General features: G+C 29.8%; 2 protein-coding genes across 2 annotated transcripts; one reads left to right on the top strand and one right to left on the bottom strand.

Moving 5' to 3' along the window:
• The first annotated feature begins 373 nt into the window (after positions 1-373).
• LOC107855642 (protein MANNAN SYNTHESIS-RELATED 1) lies at positions 374-12190 on the top strand. The gene is made up of 6 exons (XM_016700662.2): positions 374-552; positions 2320-2455; positions 3042-3112; positions 7251-7336; positions 7855-8443; positions 11628-12190. The coding sequence occupies exons 1-6, from the start codon at positions 379-381 to the stop codon at positions 11910-11912; spliced, it is 1341 nt and encodes a 446-aa protein (XP_016556148.1). The 5' UTR covers positions 374-378; the 3' UTR covers positions 11913-12190.
• A 789-nt stretch (positions 12191-12979) lies between these two features.
• LOC124885703 (receptor-like protein 34) lies at positions 12980-13642 on the bottom strand. Its single transcript, XM_047393953.1, has 2 exons — positions 13301-13642; positions 12980-13207 (listed from the first exon to the last, which is right to left on the bottom strand). Exons 1-2 carry the CDS (start codon positions 13640-13642, stop codon positions 12980-12982), a joined length of 570 nt encoding a protein of 189 aa, XP_047249909.1.
• Positions 13643-14064: the final 422 nt, after the last annotated feature.

The following is a 14064-nucleotide window of genomic DNA, read 5'->3' as shown; positions in this document are numbered from 1 at the left end:
TGGGGGGGTGGGGAGAGTAAATTAATGTACATATTTTTTTTATTTTCTAAGACAACACTTATAAATTTGTTAGGTTAAATGATATTTAACACGGTAGTAAGAGAGTATATTATTTTTTACGTCTCAATGTATATGATATTGTTTGACCAAATAAAGTTAAAGAATAAAAATAAGATTTTTTTTTATTTACGATATACTAAAAGTATCTTTGAAGCTTCTAAATATATCACGACTTTTCTTGACCGTAAGATGCTCTCATCAAGAATATAAAGAGAAATTTAAAATAAAATTATTTTTAAACATTAGAATTGCCTAAAAAGTACAAAGAAACGCCATATAAATGGGACAGATAGGAAGTATATATATGTGTCTTTATATATGATATATCTTACACGAGAAAGAGAAAGAAAGCTAGAGAACATACTATATTATAGAGAATTAAAGAAAATGGCAAGGGATATAAGGCAAGTGCTGGCTGGATTATTAACAGGTTCTATGCTTATAATGCTTTGCAACATGGTTAAAAGAGACCATTTTGATCCTATTTATGTGGTAAGAATAATTAAGGGGGGGAACACTTTAGCTTAATTACTTTATAATCTTTTCTTCATTTTGTTGTTCTTCCCTTTTGTTAGTTCTATATTTAGAGCTTCTCAAGCTCTATAATGTTGTGTTAGATGGTCATAAGAAGCTATGTTTTCATTATTACTCCAATGTTGATCCTTTTCTTGAGGTGACTTTTACTTGAAAATTTTTGAGTATGAGTTTTCATTAAAAGGGGTGGAGGGACACAAGAAGGAGATCACAATTAGAAGAAGATGAGGAGGAGGTGGAGGTTTCCATGAGTTTCAAGTAGTAGGATGAAGTGAAGTAACTAGACTATATAAAACCTTTGATTTTTATTTTTTATTTTTTACCCCCTATTGATACAACAGATAGAATTTCTTCACTTTTAATCATATATTTTGAAAAATTAAGATTTTTTTGATAGAAGACATGTTCATCTTTAATGAGGCTAACATCACACAAATTCGAATAAGTGAGAACACTCAAATGCATAACGGCACCGAGCACGGTGGGAAGAAAAAGGAGTTTTGACTAGGTGACCCTTTGCTTTTTACAGTTAACCGTTAAAATTGTGCACTAATTCTAGTTGGCAAACAAGAGTTCATGATGTTAGCACCACCACATAAAAATGTAATCAAATAAATAAATAAATAGATACATTTTATATTGTTAAATTATTTTTACTTGTTATAACATGTAAAATATTTAATTTAATATAAGTTAAAGAATCTTAGTATCCTTTTTAGCTTCATATGCACACATGAAACGTCCAATAAAATGAAGATTTTGAAATGGAAGTTCTTTACATATTTTATAACTAGTTTAGCCGCACGTGGCTCGCACGTGTAACTTTTGATTATTAATTTTGATGACTTCTAATAAGGAACGGTTTACCATAATATGTTTAATTAATTTTCAACTCTTAAATATTAGGAAAATATAGTGAAAAGGACGATTTTGTCTAAAGCAAAGACTTTTAATGAAGGGCAAAAAATTCCAACAACATTTCTAAGGTTCTTCATACTTTTAATATATTATAGATTATAGATTATAAATATAGATATGGATATAGATTATAAATTATAGATTATAGATTATACATATAGATTATAGATAGATATAGATTATAAATAAATAGTTGTACTTTAACCTTATTTTTAGAGTAAATATAACGTTTATCTTTCTAAAAAGAAATATATAGTCCTTTTCCCTCATTTTTTTATTATGACCTTTTTCTAAGTCATGAAATTTTGCTCTTTTTTCCTTTTAAGAGGCCAAAGTTTCTGAAGTAATTCTTGAACTTAATTAAACAAGGAAATTAAAAAAACAAATTGGAAACTTCTTTCAAAAGCTCAATATTTATAAAGAATCAGAACAAGTATATGAACAAATCAATTGTCTTCTACGTCTTTGCAATTAATTATTAAATTGAAAAGTGCTTAGCTTTAATTAAATCTGTAATTTATCTTAAATATAGATGTCTATTGATGGTGTAAATGAACTTTTACACAATCTGTGCAATTATTTAACCTGCGGTAAAAAAAAATTGTCCTATTTTTCAGGTTACTAATTTCATTGTTGATTATGTACAGCTATATTTATTTACATGTAAAGTGACCTGATAGTGTTATTTTTTTTTAACTGTATCGATATATAAAAGTTAAACCTTGTAAGTATTTGTTTTATTATTTTGTCTTGAAGTATATTCAACAAAATGATTTCAACACTTGTTGGAGTGAAATTTTCTTATAGGAAAATCTATCTGTGCAATATGATCTGATAAAAGTTTCAAAGCAAAGCCTTGTTAAACTCTCAGACGGTACAAGTGGAGGAATTTGGAGGGAAAATCTTTCCCTTAAACCTTGCTGGAGGAAGCCATTATCAACAAGTAAGTTCACCTTAATTATTTGAATGTTAGTGAAGCCAGAATTTTCACCCAGAGGTACTAAAATTTAAAAAAATAAATTCACGAAAAAATCAACGGGTGTCAATAATATATATATATATATATATATATATATATATATATATATATATATATAAAGTAATTTTTCGACGAAGAGGTGTTGATTGACACCTCTCAAGTACATATGACTCTGTCACGGAGTACAACAAATGGTATCTCACAAGGAATTAAGATCAGGCTGATTTTTCTTACTAATGGTTTCTCAGTCAAGTTTGTTCTATTGGGTTTATCTAGTATAGTTTATATATTTTATGTAATTTGCAAACTGTTGTGCAGAAGCGAGTTTTACTTAATACACTCGGAGAATAGTTACCGCAAATTTTCTTGGATTCACAAAAATCCAAAAAAAAAAATATAAAAGGAAAAAGTTAAACCGGTAAATTAAGGTTGGGAGTTTTAACCATCTGTCATTGTGTGAATGATAGAAAAAGTAGGCCAAAAATAATACTACTCCGTAGTGTAACTAATTTCCCTTTCAATTTTTAACTTTTTGTTAATTAATTTTCAGCAAATGAAGAGCAGGCAAAAGGCTACATTTTCCTTACACTAACAGACAATCCTGAAGATCATGTTACCCAGGTATTTCTTTTTTTATTTATTTATTTTAACTTCTTTCCAATAAAAATTTACTCATATCAAATATTTACGTTAAATTAATAAATACATAAGATATATTTTACACTTAACGTACGGTGGAAAATATTTATTTCTCATACATCAATAAAATATTAATTATAATAAATTGATATGATATGGTATAGCACTATGAATAAATTTATCCGCTTTAACCCAGCAGATTTATTATATAGAACTTGAACAATCGTCCTAGAAATCGACAAAAGAAAAAGAAAGTGAACCTGACCAATCAAAACATGACTATATGTTATATTTGGTATCAAAATTTTGATAGAGATAAAGTAGAACAATAGATTATTTTCTTTTTAATTAGTTGTATATTATTTTGGACTCCACAAGAATTTATCGACATTTTTTTTATTTTAACTTATTATAACAGGTTAAAATATATTAAAATTATACCTTTTTTAAAAAAAGGGAATGATCTTCATTAGTTAACTTCATTTTTGTCTACTTTTAATTCAATTTTTTAAAGAAAGAAAATTCATTCTTCTTGTAGTTTAGTCAGTGACGGACCCAAGATTTAAGGATAGTGGGTGCTTAAAAAATTTAAAAATTTTAAAAAATAAAAATTCAGCACAATGAGATTTGAATTCAAAGCATCCCTTCTAGTAGAGAATCTTAAAGTCAATATAAATACCAATACACCTTATCAAATTTTTATTTAATGGGTGCTTTTATATATTATATACCTATTTTTGTATATTTTTTATGTAATTTTATTTATTTCACATCAAATTTAATAAGTGTCAGAACACTCCACAAATGAATGTAGATCCGCCTCAGAGTTTAGTGGACAAAGTTATACCATTCTAGCCTTTAGATACCAAATTTGAAAAGCTCAACCAGAAAGGACAAAAATTTTGGATGAAGCTTCTCTAAAGTAAAAAATAAGTAAAACGATAAATAATAAAGGCAAAATGACTCAGTGGGCCCTTATACTAGGTCGGTTTTGTAAGTTGAACACTTCTACTTACATGTTTGTCATCTGGACCCGTGAACCCACTAAGAAGTTATATTTTAAACCCTTTGATCGTTGACTTTGCCTATGTGGCATTAAATGACTGACTAGGATAAAGAGAGTGTAGTCACTCATCTGGGGTGCGAGTGAGGGTCAATTTTTGGCCAATTTCATATTAAAATATTAAAAAAAATCCTCCAACTACAACTTTTTAAATTTAAATATATTTTTAGAAGTTAAAAAAATAATAAATTTTTAAAAAATAAAATAAAAAGGACCCCTCCCCGTCCAGCACCCCCCACCCCACCCCACCACCGTCCACCAATCCCCCACTGGCTGTCATGGCTATTGTAAAATCACAATTACAATTGCAAAGTGCAACTTCTCAAGCGTAAAGTATAACAATTCACAACATAAAAACAAACAAATTAACACAATCGAATAGAACTTTGAGCAATTTTTTTCAAACAAATCAACACAACTACCAAGAATCAGAAGATGAAGATGAAGAATCAACAAGAAACAAATAAACAAATGACGTGATTTTCTTTCTTTTTCGATTCTCACTTCTCAAATTTTTCCAAACAAACAACAAGAATCAAATAACAAGAATCTTTCTTCTTCAATTCTCACTTCTCAATTTTTTCAAACAAACAACAAAAAATTAATCACTAGCTGTTACAAATTGAGTAATCCTGAGATCATCATCATCTTCAACAACAATCAAAGCTCAAACACAGACAAACAGGTGAACAAAAAGCTTTAAGAACCGCCAGAAATTGTGCAACAAAAGATTAAAAAAATAGTGTTTTTGAGGAATAATCTTCTTGTTGCTACCTCTCAGCTCTACAATGGCAATCATAATTGAAGAACTGGATTCACCAACACCAAAGAAACAATAAAAACCCCTTAAACCCACTTCAAGAACTCCTCAATTAACCACCCCATCCCCCACAAAATCTACCAAAACAACAAATGCAACAACTCCTCAATTAATTTTTTTTTAGAGTAGATCGAAGGAAAGAAGCAAATACATGAAACTTTTGTCAATGGTGAACATCTCTTTCTTTAAGTTTTTGCCAAGGCATCTCCGTCGTTGGAGTTGTTGAAAATTTAAATTGAGTTGAAAATTTTGTTCATAATCCGACCAGCAATGCATTAGCACAAAAAGCTCCAACTGATTTGCATCATAGTCCATCGAATTTGCAAATTAGGGTTCCCCATGAGCAACTTTTCGTCGACAATTGAAAAACACCACTAGCAATAATGACAACAGTTTCAAAGGTGTATCGTTGGGAGGACTTTGATTGTAGAGAAAGAATGGGGAATTGAGAGGGATAGAGGGAATCGAGGAAGAGATGAAGAGGCAAGAGAGGAGATGGAGAATGACAAGGGACGAGAGAGAAAGGAGAATCTGGTGAGGATTCCTTTATTTTTTTCCTTTTTTAAAAAAAATTATGTTTTTGGCTTACTTTTTAAAAAATGAATTTTATTTTAATTTTTTTTTAGTTTATAATTTTATTTTTATTATTGGTTAATAATTTTAAAAATTAATCAATAAAGATATTATGACATGGAATTTAATGAAGCATTTAAAATGACGTGGAAGCTGACATGACAACAATTGTATTACACACACCAAAATAGAGCTTAAAATGTTATTTTTTAGCGGATTTAAGAGTTCAAATGACAAACATATAAATAGAAATGTCCACATTACAAAACAGACATAATACAAGGGTCCATTGAATTATTTTGCCAATAATAAATTATTTGTTACACTTGTGAAAGCTATTACACTTTTCAAAGCTAAGGGAGGCCATGAGTCAACTAGCTGCATGGTGAAAGTTATACTTATATATTTTTTAAAAAAAAAATATCACTCCGTCGTCTTATTAACAAAGTTATTCTTTATTAGTTGGTCACTTTACTAAATTAAGAAAACATTAATTAAAATTTTTATATTAAGTTTGAAATTAATTCTTTTTCGAAAATAGATAATACATACTCCTGAACTATTTAAAATGGTACGTAAATACCTTCCCTTATACTTTTGAAGTATTTGTACTCTTGCCGTCCAATTTGGATACATATATACCCTGAACTATTGAAAATGATATGTATATATACCCTCATCGAAAAGGAACCATTTTCCTTAACAATTTATCCCCTGATCTGTCAGCAAAGTGTTTTATGACCAGAGTTGGAAACGAGTTTCACCACACCTATTTCTTGACGAACCAAAATTAATGATGTCACAAAACATTTCTTTAGGATGAGGATAAGTGGGCGAAATTCGCTTCCAACTCCGACTGTTATTGTTAAACATTTCCCCGACAGATCAGAGGATAAATTGTTAAAAGGAAATGTGTTAATATCTTTCGAATGAGGACACGTGACATGCACAGTTTAATTGAACAGTATATACGTATCATTTTCAATAGTTCGGAAGTATATACGTACCCAAAGTTAGACGGAAGGCGTATAAATAACCCAAAAATAGAATTGAGGGTATTTACGTGCCATTTTCAATAGTTTAAAGATATATATGACCTTTTTTGATTTTTTTAAAAGTATTCACACTTGTTTGCAAAAAAAAGAATTAAAAAATAAATTAAAAGGGTGAATTAATATGTTACCTTCTTATTTATAATTTTTTAATCACTATACAAAATAAAATATGTCTTCCTAATATGGAACGAAGGAAGTAACCATTTAAAAAGCTTCTCGCCAACGTTTCGTATTCCCGCATTAAGTTGAGGGGTAGTTGGTCGATTTGTAATACCTCTAAGACGTCGAGGCTCGTTGAGTAAACATGAAAAGAACGAATTTAGATGAATTGAATACAAACATATTATAAAACATAACTTAACTGATATTTTATTTTATTAATTATCAATTATTTGAAAAATTATTTTTATTATATTTTTTCGGTATATAGAAGTTAAATTCATGAATTAAATGAAAAAATAACATATTTTTGTGTACATATATATAGATATATATATAGATATACGTTGTCTCATTTACATACTTACATTACATGATACTTTTTTAGATAATAGTAATAATTTTTTAAGGCCAGTAACTGAATTTACCTTTTCATTATATGCATCTCAGATTGCTGGTGCAGTGGTTGTAGCCAAATACCTTGGAGCTATTCTAGTCCTTCCTGAAATAAAAGGAACCAAAACAGGGCACAAGAGGTAAAAATTAGTCATTTAAATACTTTGTTATTTTTATTTTTTTGAAAAAATTGATATTAATTATTTTTTTCAAATACATATCCAAATACTACTCGATTTTCAAATCATTTTTCAAATATCACATTTTTCAAAAGTCTAATCTTGTTGATGAGAAGGAATATATCTAGTGTTTATTTTTTGATTCATAAGTCATAACTTAACTTAAATGTTCAAGCCGTCATTCTTCTATCATTTGTGGGCCTACATATGACTAATTTGACCCCCCAAAAAAACACTTGTAACAATTTGGTGATATTTATGACACAAATGTATGTAGTATAGCCTTAAATTGGAATAAGGCTAAGTTTATGTCTAAAAAGCCTTTTCGGACAAGTTTAAGGACCGTATATGTGTTTGGCCTAAAATAATGTTCATGTCATTCTTCTATTATTTGTGTTTACATTTGATTAATTTGACCAAAAAAAAAATTATTTGTCTATATTTGACTAATTTGACCAAAAGAAAAAAAATACTTGTAGGCAATTTGGTGATATTTATGACACAGAGAGATTCATCACAAGTTTAGATGGCACAATTAAAGTTGTCAAAGACCCACCAATTGAAGAATCAAAAGTGAACATCACTAACATAAAGGTGCCATTCATGGTGACCAAAGACTTCATTGCATCAAAAATTCAGCCAAAATTCAAATCCAAAGGTAACTTAATGGTTTCAACAGACTTGTCACCTTCAACTATGACAAAGGCTAAAGAGATTATAAAAAAAGACAATGTAAAGATGGACCCCTATGCATGCTTGGCAATATTTGGAAGTTTTGAGTTGCAACCAGAATTGAATCAATTGGTTAATTCAATGATTGGGACACTAAGAAGTTTGAGCTATAACACAAATGGACAATTTGTTGCTGTGGATTTAAAGGTTGAATCTTTGGGAAATTTGTGCAAAGGGAATGTGATTAAAACTAAGAATTGTTTTGATCCCAAAGAGATAGGTGAGTTCTTGAAGAAGATTGGTTATCAAAGGCACACTACTATTTACTTGACTCAAAGTGGATGGCATAGTAGTCTTGATGATTTCAGGAAGATCTTCCCCAACACTTTCACCAAGGTAACTTTTCTACCTATGTACATTGGTTATATTTATTACTTTAATAGTTTTTATTTGTATGATGATGTTTGATTGAGGATGGAATATCAGAAGAAAGTCTTTTACAAAAAAGTATTTTGAAAATTTGTGATCTAAATCTTAAACATGTCATGACATTTCTATAGCTATAAGTAGGGAGTGTACAGACCAAACCGTCAAGTCAAATCGAACCGGCGAACCAAACCAAACCGAGAAAAAAAATTGACTTATGGTTTGGTTTGATAGGTTTGGCGTTAGAAAAAAAAACGACCATTGTTGGTTTGGTTTGGTGTTAACCCAAAAAAAGTCAAACCGAACCCGAATCAAACCGACATAATATATATATATATATATATATATATATATATATATATTAGTTTAGCCGCACGTGTCTCGCACGTGTAATCTTTCATTATTTAAAATTAGACGATTTTGTCTATTGCGAAAGCTTATATAGATATTTATATATAACTTTATTATAAAGAGTTAAATAGTAATTTACTCAAATAGAGTGGATTATAAATTTTTACAAAGATATCTAATTATAATAACATTACTTGTTTACAAATCTTATGCCAAAAAAAGACTAAAATTGGACACAGTAGTAAAATTAAAACCTTATCAATTACATGCACAAAAGATGATAAAAGAAATATTCCTAGAGAAAAAAAATGCAATATTATCGAAGGCAAAAATAATTGAGATAATAATACCTTAAAATTTTGTGATGAAGAATGTTGAATAACGACCTTTTATATATAAATGTTCGGATCCTCCTCCTTACGTAAATATCAGTCGAATTTTCGTGTTCATATCTCAAATCTATATAGTCAGATTTTTTAAGTAGATATTTGAATTATATTTAGTCGAATTCCTACATCTACATTTGTATGTGGCTCCATATCATCAAATCTTTAAATTTAAATTATGAAAATCAAATATCCACATGTGATTACAAGCAACCAAGACATTCACATATAAACTAAAACCAACTCAAACAAACCCAACCTTCGATAGAGGAGGGTACTATGCATAATGTGATATTGGTAAAAAATGAGTATACTACAAACAATTTTTTTGCTTCGATTTTATTTTGTTCTTTGAAATTCCATAGCCGCCTTTTTTTATGTTATTGTCATAAATTAGTATTACGATTTTCTTTAACATGTCTCACTTACAAATAATATGGATTTCTATAGTGGTCAAATTGTACATAAAAGTTATGATATTACAAAAAATATGACTCATAAATAAAAAAAAATTTAACCTCCTATCCTAATTCGTGACCTTGATATGTTTTTTTTTTAAAAGAAAAATGGGATTGGAGCCCTTTTTATGTCACGATAATCAAAATTATGTCACGATTACGCAAAGAAAGTAAAAGAAAAAACGAGCAATAAACCTTTGATTTTTGACAACTTCATTCGGCGGCAACATACTTATCCAATTTTTCGATCAGAAACTTTCAACTAAAAGAGAAACACAAGAAATTATCAAAAGAGAGAATCAATGTCAATTGTTGATTATTATTCTTCACATATAATCTTTAAAGGTATGATTTAAAAGAAATAAATAAAGGCAAAAGGGATGATGATAATGATAGTAAGAAAACACGCGAATCAAAACTAAAATAAAAAGCAAAGTACAATATAAGAATTTGTTTCGTATAAATTTTGATCCAAAATATTACTTAAATAGAATTATACAGAATATTTTTTATATAAGGCAAAATTCTATTTTTAGAAGTACTAAATATTACCTAGATTAAATAATCAAAATCAACAAATATATGCTATTAAATCCTAAAACTCATGCGTAGGAACAATAAATTAATTTTATTCTATTTATAAATTTTCCCTTTAATCATATAATAAAATATAAATTTTTCCGCCTCCCTTTTTTACGTGCACAAGGATTTCTTCCTTTTTAAACTTTGACTTTTCCTACAATTTCATTCATAATATTCTACTTATTCTTCTTTATAATTTTAAATTATGAAGTACTAGAAGTTTTTAGTTTATTAGGATTCTTTCTATATATTTTAGGAGTTATTAATTATTTTTTTTTATATATTTCAGGAGTCTTTAATATAATTAAATAATAAATTGAGGAAAATAGTAAAAAGACGTTATTATCTATTACAGAGGCTTCTAATGAAGGAAAAAAAGTTCAAACGTCATTTTTAAGGTCCTTCACACTTTTAATATAGTATAGATATAGATATAATAGTCGAACTTTTTTTATACATAAACTTTTAATTATAATCTACTTTTTAAATACTTTTTCAACTAGTTTTAGTAATTTTCAATAATTTGAAAGTAGATGTAGATATATATATATATATATATATATATATATATATATATATATATTTAAATTTGGGTCTTTAAGTTGTAATATTTGTCCATTAATTGCTAATTAAATGATCCAAAACCCAATATAAACTTAAAACCTAAACTTTTTACTTTGATCTCACTTTGTAATTTAAAGAGAGTTTTTCGCTCCTCATTTTTTCATAATTATGGTTTTTCATTAGCACATGAGTGAAAACATATTTGATCTAATTTTCGATCACAATATAATTGTAAAAACTAAATATTATTAAAAAAAATCCAAAAAAAACCCGAAAAAAACCGACTAAAATCTAAACCGAAAAAACCAATTTTATATTGATTTAATTTGGTTTATAGTTTTAATAAACGAACATGTACACCCCTAGCTATAAGGGCATGTCTTGAAGACTAAGATGAAAAGTTTTAAAGTTAAAAAAGAGTTATCAAATACATAAATATGCCATTCTTTCTCAACCAGACTAAGAGTATCATATAAACTGAAACATAAGGAGTAACTAATACTGACTTTCGGCACATACCAAAAGTATCTTGAGAACTCATGGTCTAGATCTTAAACATGCCATAATATTTCTGTCATTATGTGTAAGATCATGTCCTTAAAGGTAAGACATAAATGTTAAAGTTAAGTTTCCTGATGAAGAATTGTGTCAATTCTTTTTTGAACAGACACGTCATATAAAATAGAATAGAAAGAGTAACAAAAATAGACTAACATGTTGAGTATCTTGACATTACTTGAATAATCCAAATCAAACAATCCTCTGATTTCTTGATTATTTCACAACTCTCTTCATGTTATGCAATTGCAACAGGATGCTATAATTCCAGCATATGAGAAGGCCAAGTATCACATCACAAAAAGTTCTGAATTTGAGAAAGTTATCGACTTCCAAATATGTATACAAGCTGATGTCTTTGTACCAACAGTCTCCAATCTGTTCTACACTAATGTTGTGGCAAAGAGAATTGCCTCAGGAAAGACAGAGGTACTTGATCCAACACAAAAGGCATCTTCTGCCTCATCTACTGCTGCTGTGAACTATGTCTCTCCATACATCTCGAAGAAGTCACACTGGGCTTATTCATGCTTCTGTTAATGATCAGTCGTGTAAGTGTAAGAAAATTATGTTTGGTTTTATTTAAGTCGACATGTGAGAGAAATGTAGAGTAGTCTAAGTCCAATCATAGAAGAAACTAATAAGCATACTGTAAATCTTGTAGTTTTCAGTGTTATGTTTACTAGTATTAATTCCTTGTGTTTGTTTTCCTATGTTGGTTCAGATTGTTGTAAAAACTTTTATGTCAAAAAGTACTGAACAGTTAGAAATGTATTGAATTGTAGACCTTGAGATATATGTCATATTAGCTGATATAATGGATCTATTACTAGACAAGCAAATGATCCACGATATACGGAAGGTAATGCTGCTGCATTATGCTATTTGTATGGCTACAGATCATATCTATACGATTTCAGGACGGGGCCAGAAGAGTGGAGCCATGTGAGGCTTGTTTAGCTATCTTATTGTTTCCCTAAATCAAGAAGTTCAACGATTGTCTGAGGATTGTGAAAATGTTCATTCTAACTGATCACTATTCAAACATCAGCATGCTGTAATTTAACTAAGCACATATAGAAACTGAGGGAATCCTAATTAGTTCGAACTGAATAAACATCAGTTTTCTTGTCCATACTGAGTTTTATATACTATGATGGCATAATACATAAACACATACTCAAAATGTGCCTCAGTTGGCAAGTGAGCACTCCAACTTTGAGAGTGCACATTTTGAAACCCCAACTTGGTCTCAACTCGTAACTAAACATTCCAACTCATCTCCATTGGTGTCTTGTGGAAACCCGACACTGATGTGGCGCATAAATTTTGGAGGTGTCTAGATGTTTATTTTGTAAGTTGGAATGTTCAGCTGACACAGTTGAGACTAGTTGAGGTGTCTTGATGTGCATACTCAAAATTGGAGTGTCATTTGCCCCAGCTGAGGCCAAATTTGAGTGTCTATTTATGTTTTATGCCAATTATGATTTCATCATTTTTATATAGAAGAAACCAGAAGTAGCAAACATTACAAAGAATTTGTTGGAGAAACTGGCACATGATTTACTATAACATTAGATCTCTTACCTTATGGTAGTAAGTTTTACCTAGCGCCTCTTGAGCTTCTGATAACAGCATTCAGATATATTTATGAGCCATTCTGGTTTTGCTATTCTTAACATGACCAATCCCATGATAAATCCAAAAACCAAACCACAACCACACCCCATCAATACATCTCTCCAGGAAAATATACTTGCGAAGTCTTCTGAACCATCTTTCTGCTGAGGCATGGATGACGGTGGCACGTGTTTTGCACTGATCTCTCCACAATCCTTTAAAAGTGGAAATCCACATAAATCAAGATTCCCATCCTATGAATCATTGGAAAATGTATTGAATTGCTTGCCTTGTAGGATACGACCAACAAGTTGATTTTGTGAAAGGTCCAAAACTGCAAGAGATGTTAAATTTGCCAATTGCTCAGGAATCTTTCCAGTGAATTGGTTCCAAGAGAGATCCAATGATTGAAGCATATCTAAGCTACCCAATTTATCTGGAATAGAACCAAGAAGGTTATTATGAGACAAATTGAGTAGCAGAAGTGAAGCAAGATCTCCTATGGCTTGTGGAACCTCTTCTTGGAATTTGTTGCTTGATAAATCAATACTAGTAAAAGCAGTGAAGATTCTCTCAAATTGCATATCTTGGCCTTTTAGTGTTAACCTGAGAGAGACGTTGTAATTAAAACCACCACTGGCTACATCCATGTAATAATGATACACCTTCCATTAATCCATGTTCATCATTGCCTTGAAGTTCCTGAGATAATGTGTTGGCAAAGTACCTGTGAAACTATTATGAGATAGGTCAAAGATCCGAATGCTAGGAAAAGGAAGCAAATTCTGCGAAGAGCCAATTGGACCATGGAATCGGTTGTGTCTGAGTATGAGAACCCACAGATATGGTAGTGTTTCCAACCATGTCGGAAATGTATCAGTTATCTTATTATTTCCTTAATCAAGAACTCCCAACATTGTAAAGTTGATCAGAGATCTCGGAATGCGCCCCTCTAGTTGATTCGCACTCAAAGAAAGGATCCTTAAGGTATTATTGCCTTGTACAGGACTTGTTGGAATGCTACCTTGGAAGTTGTTTGATCCCAAGTCCAATACAGTAAGTCCCTTTAACA

Source organism: Capsicum annuum, chromosome 7 (genome assembly GCF_002878395.1).
Source record: "Capsicum annuum cultivar UCD-10X-F1 chromosome 7, UCD10Xv1.1, whole genome shotgun sequence".
In the NCBI taxonomy this organism is placed as follows: Eukaryota; Viridiplantae; Streptophyta; class Magnoliopsida; order Solanales; family Solanaceae; genus Capsicum; species Capsicum annuum.
This window is presented reverse-complemented; position numbering and strand designations above follow the sequence as displayed.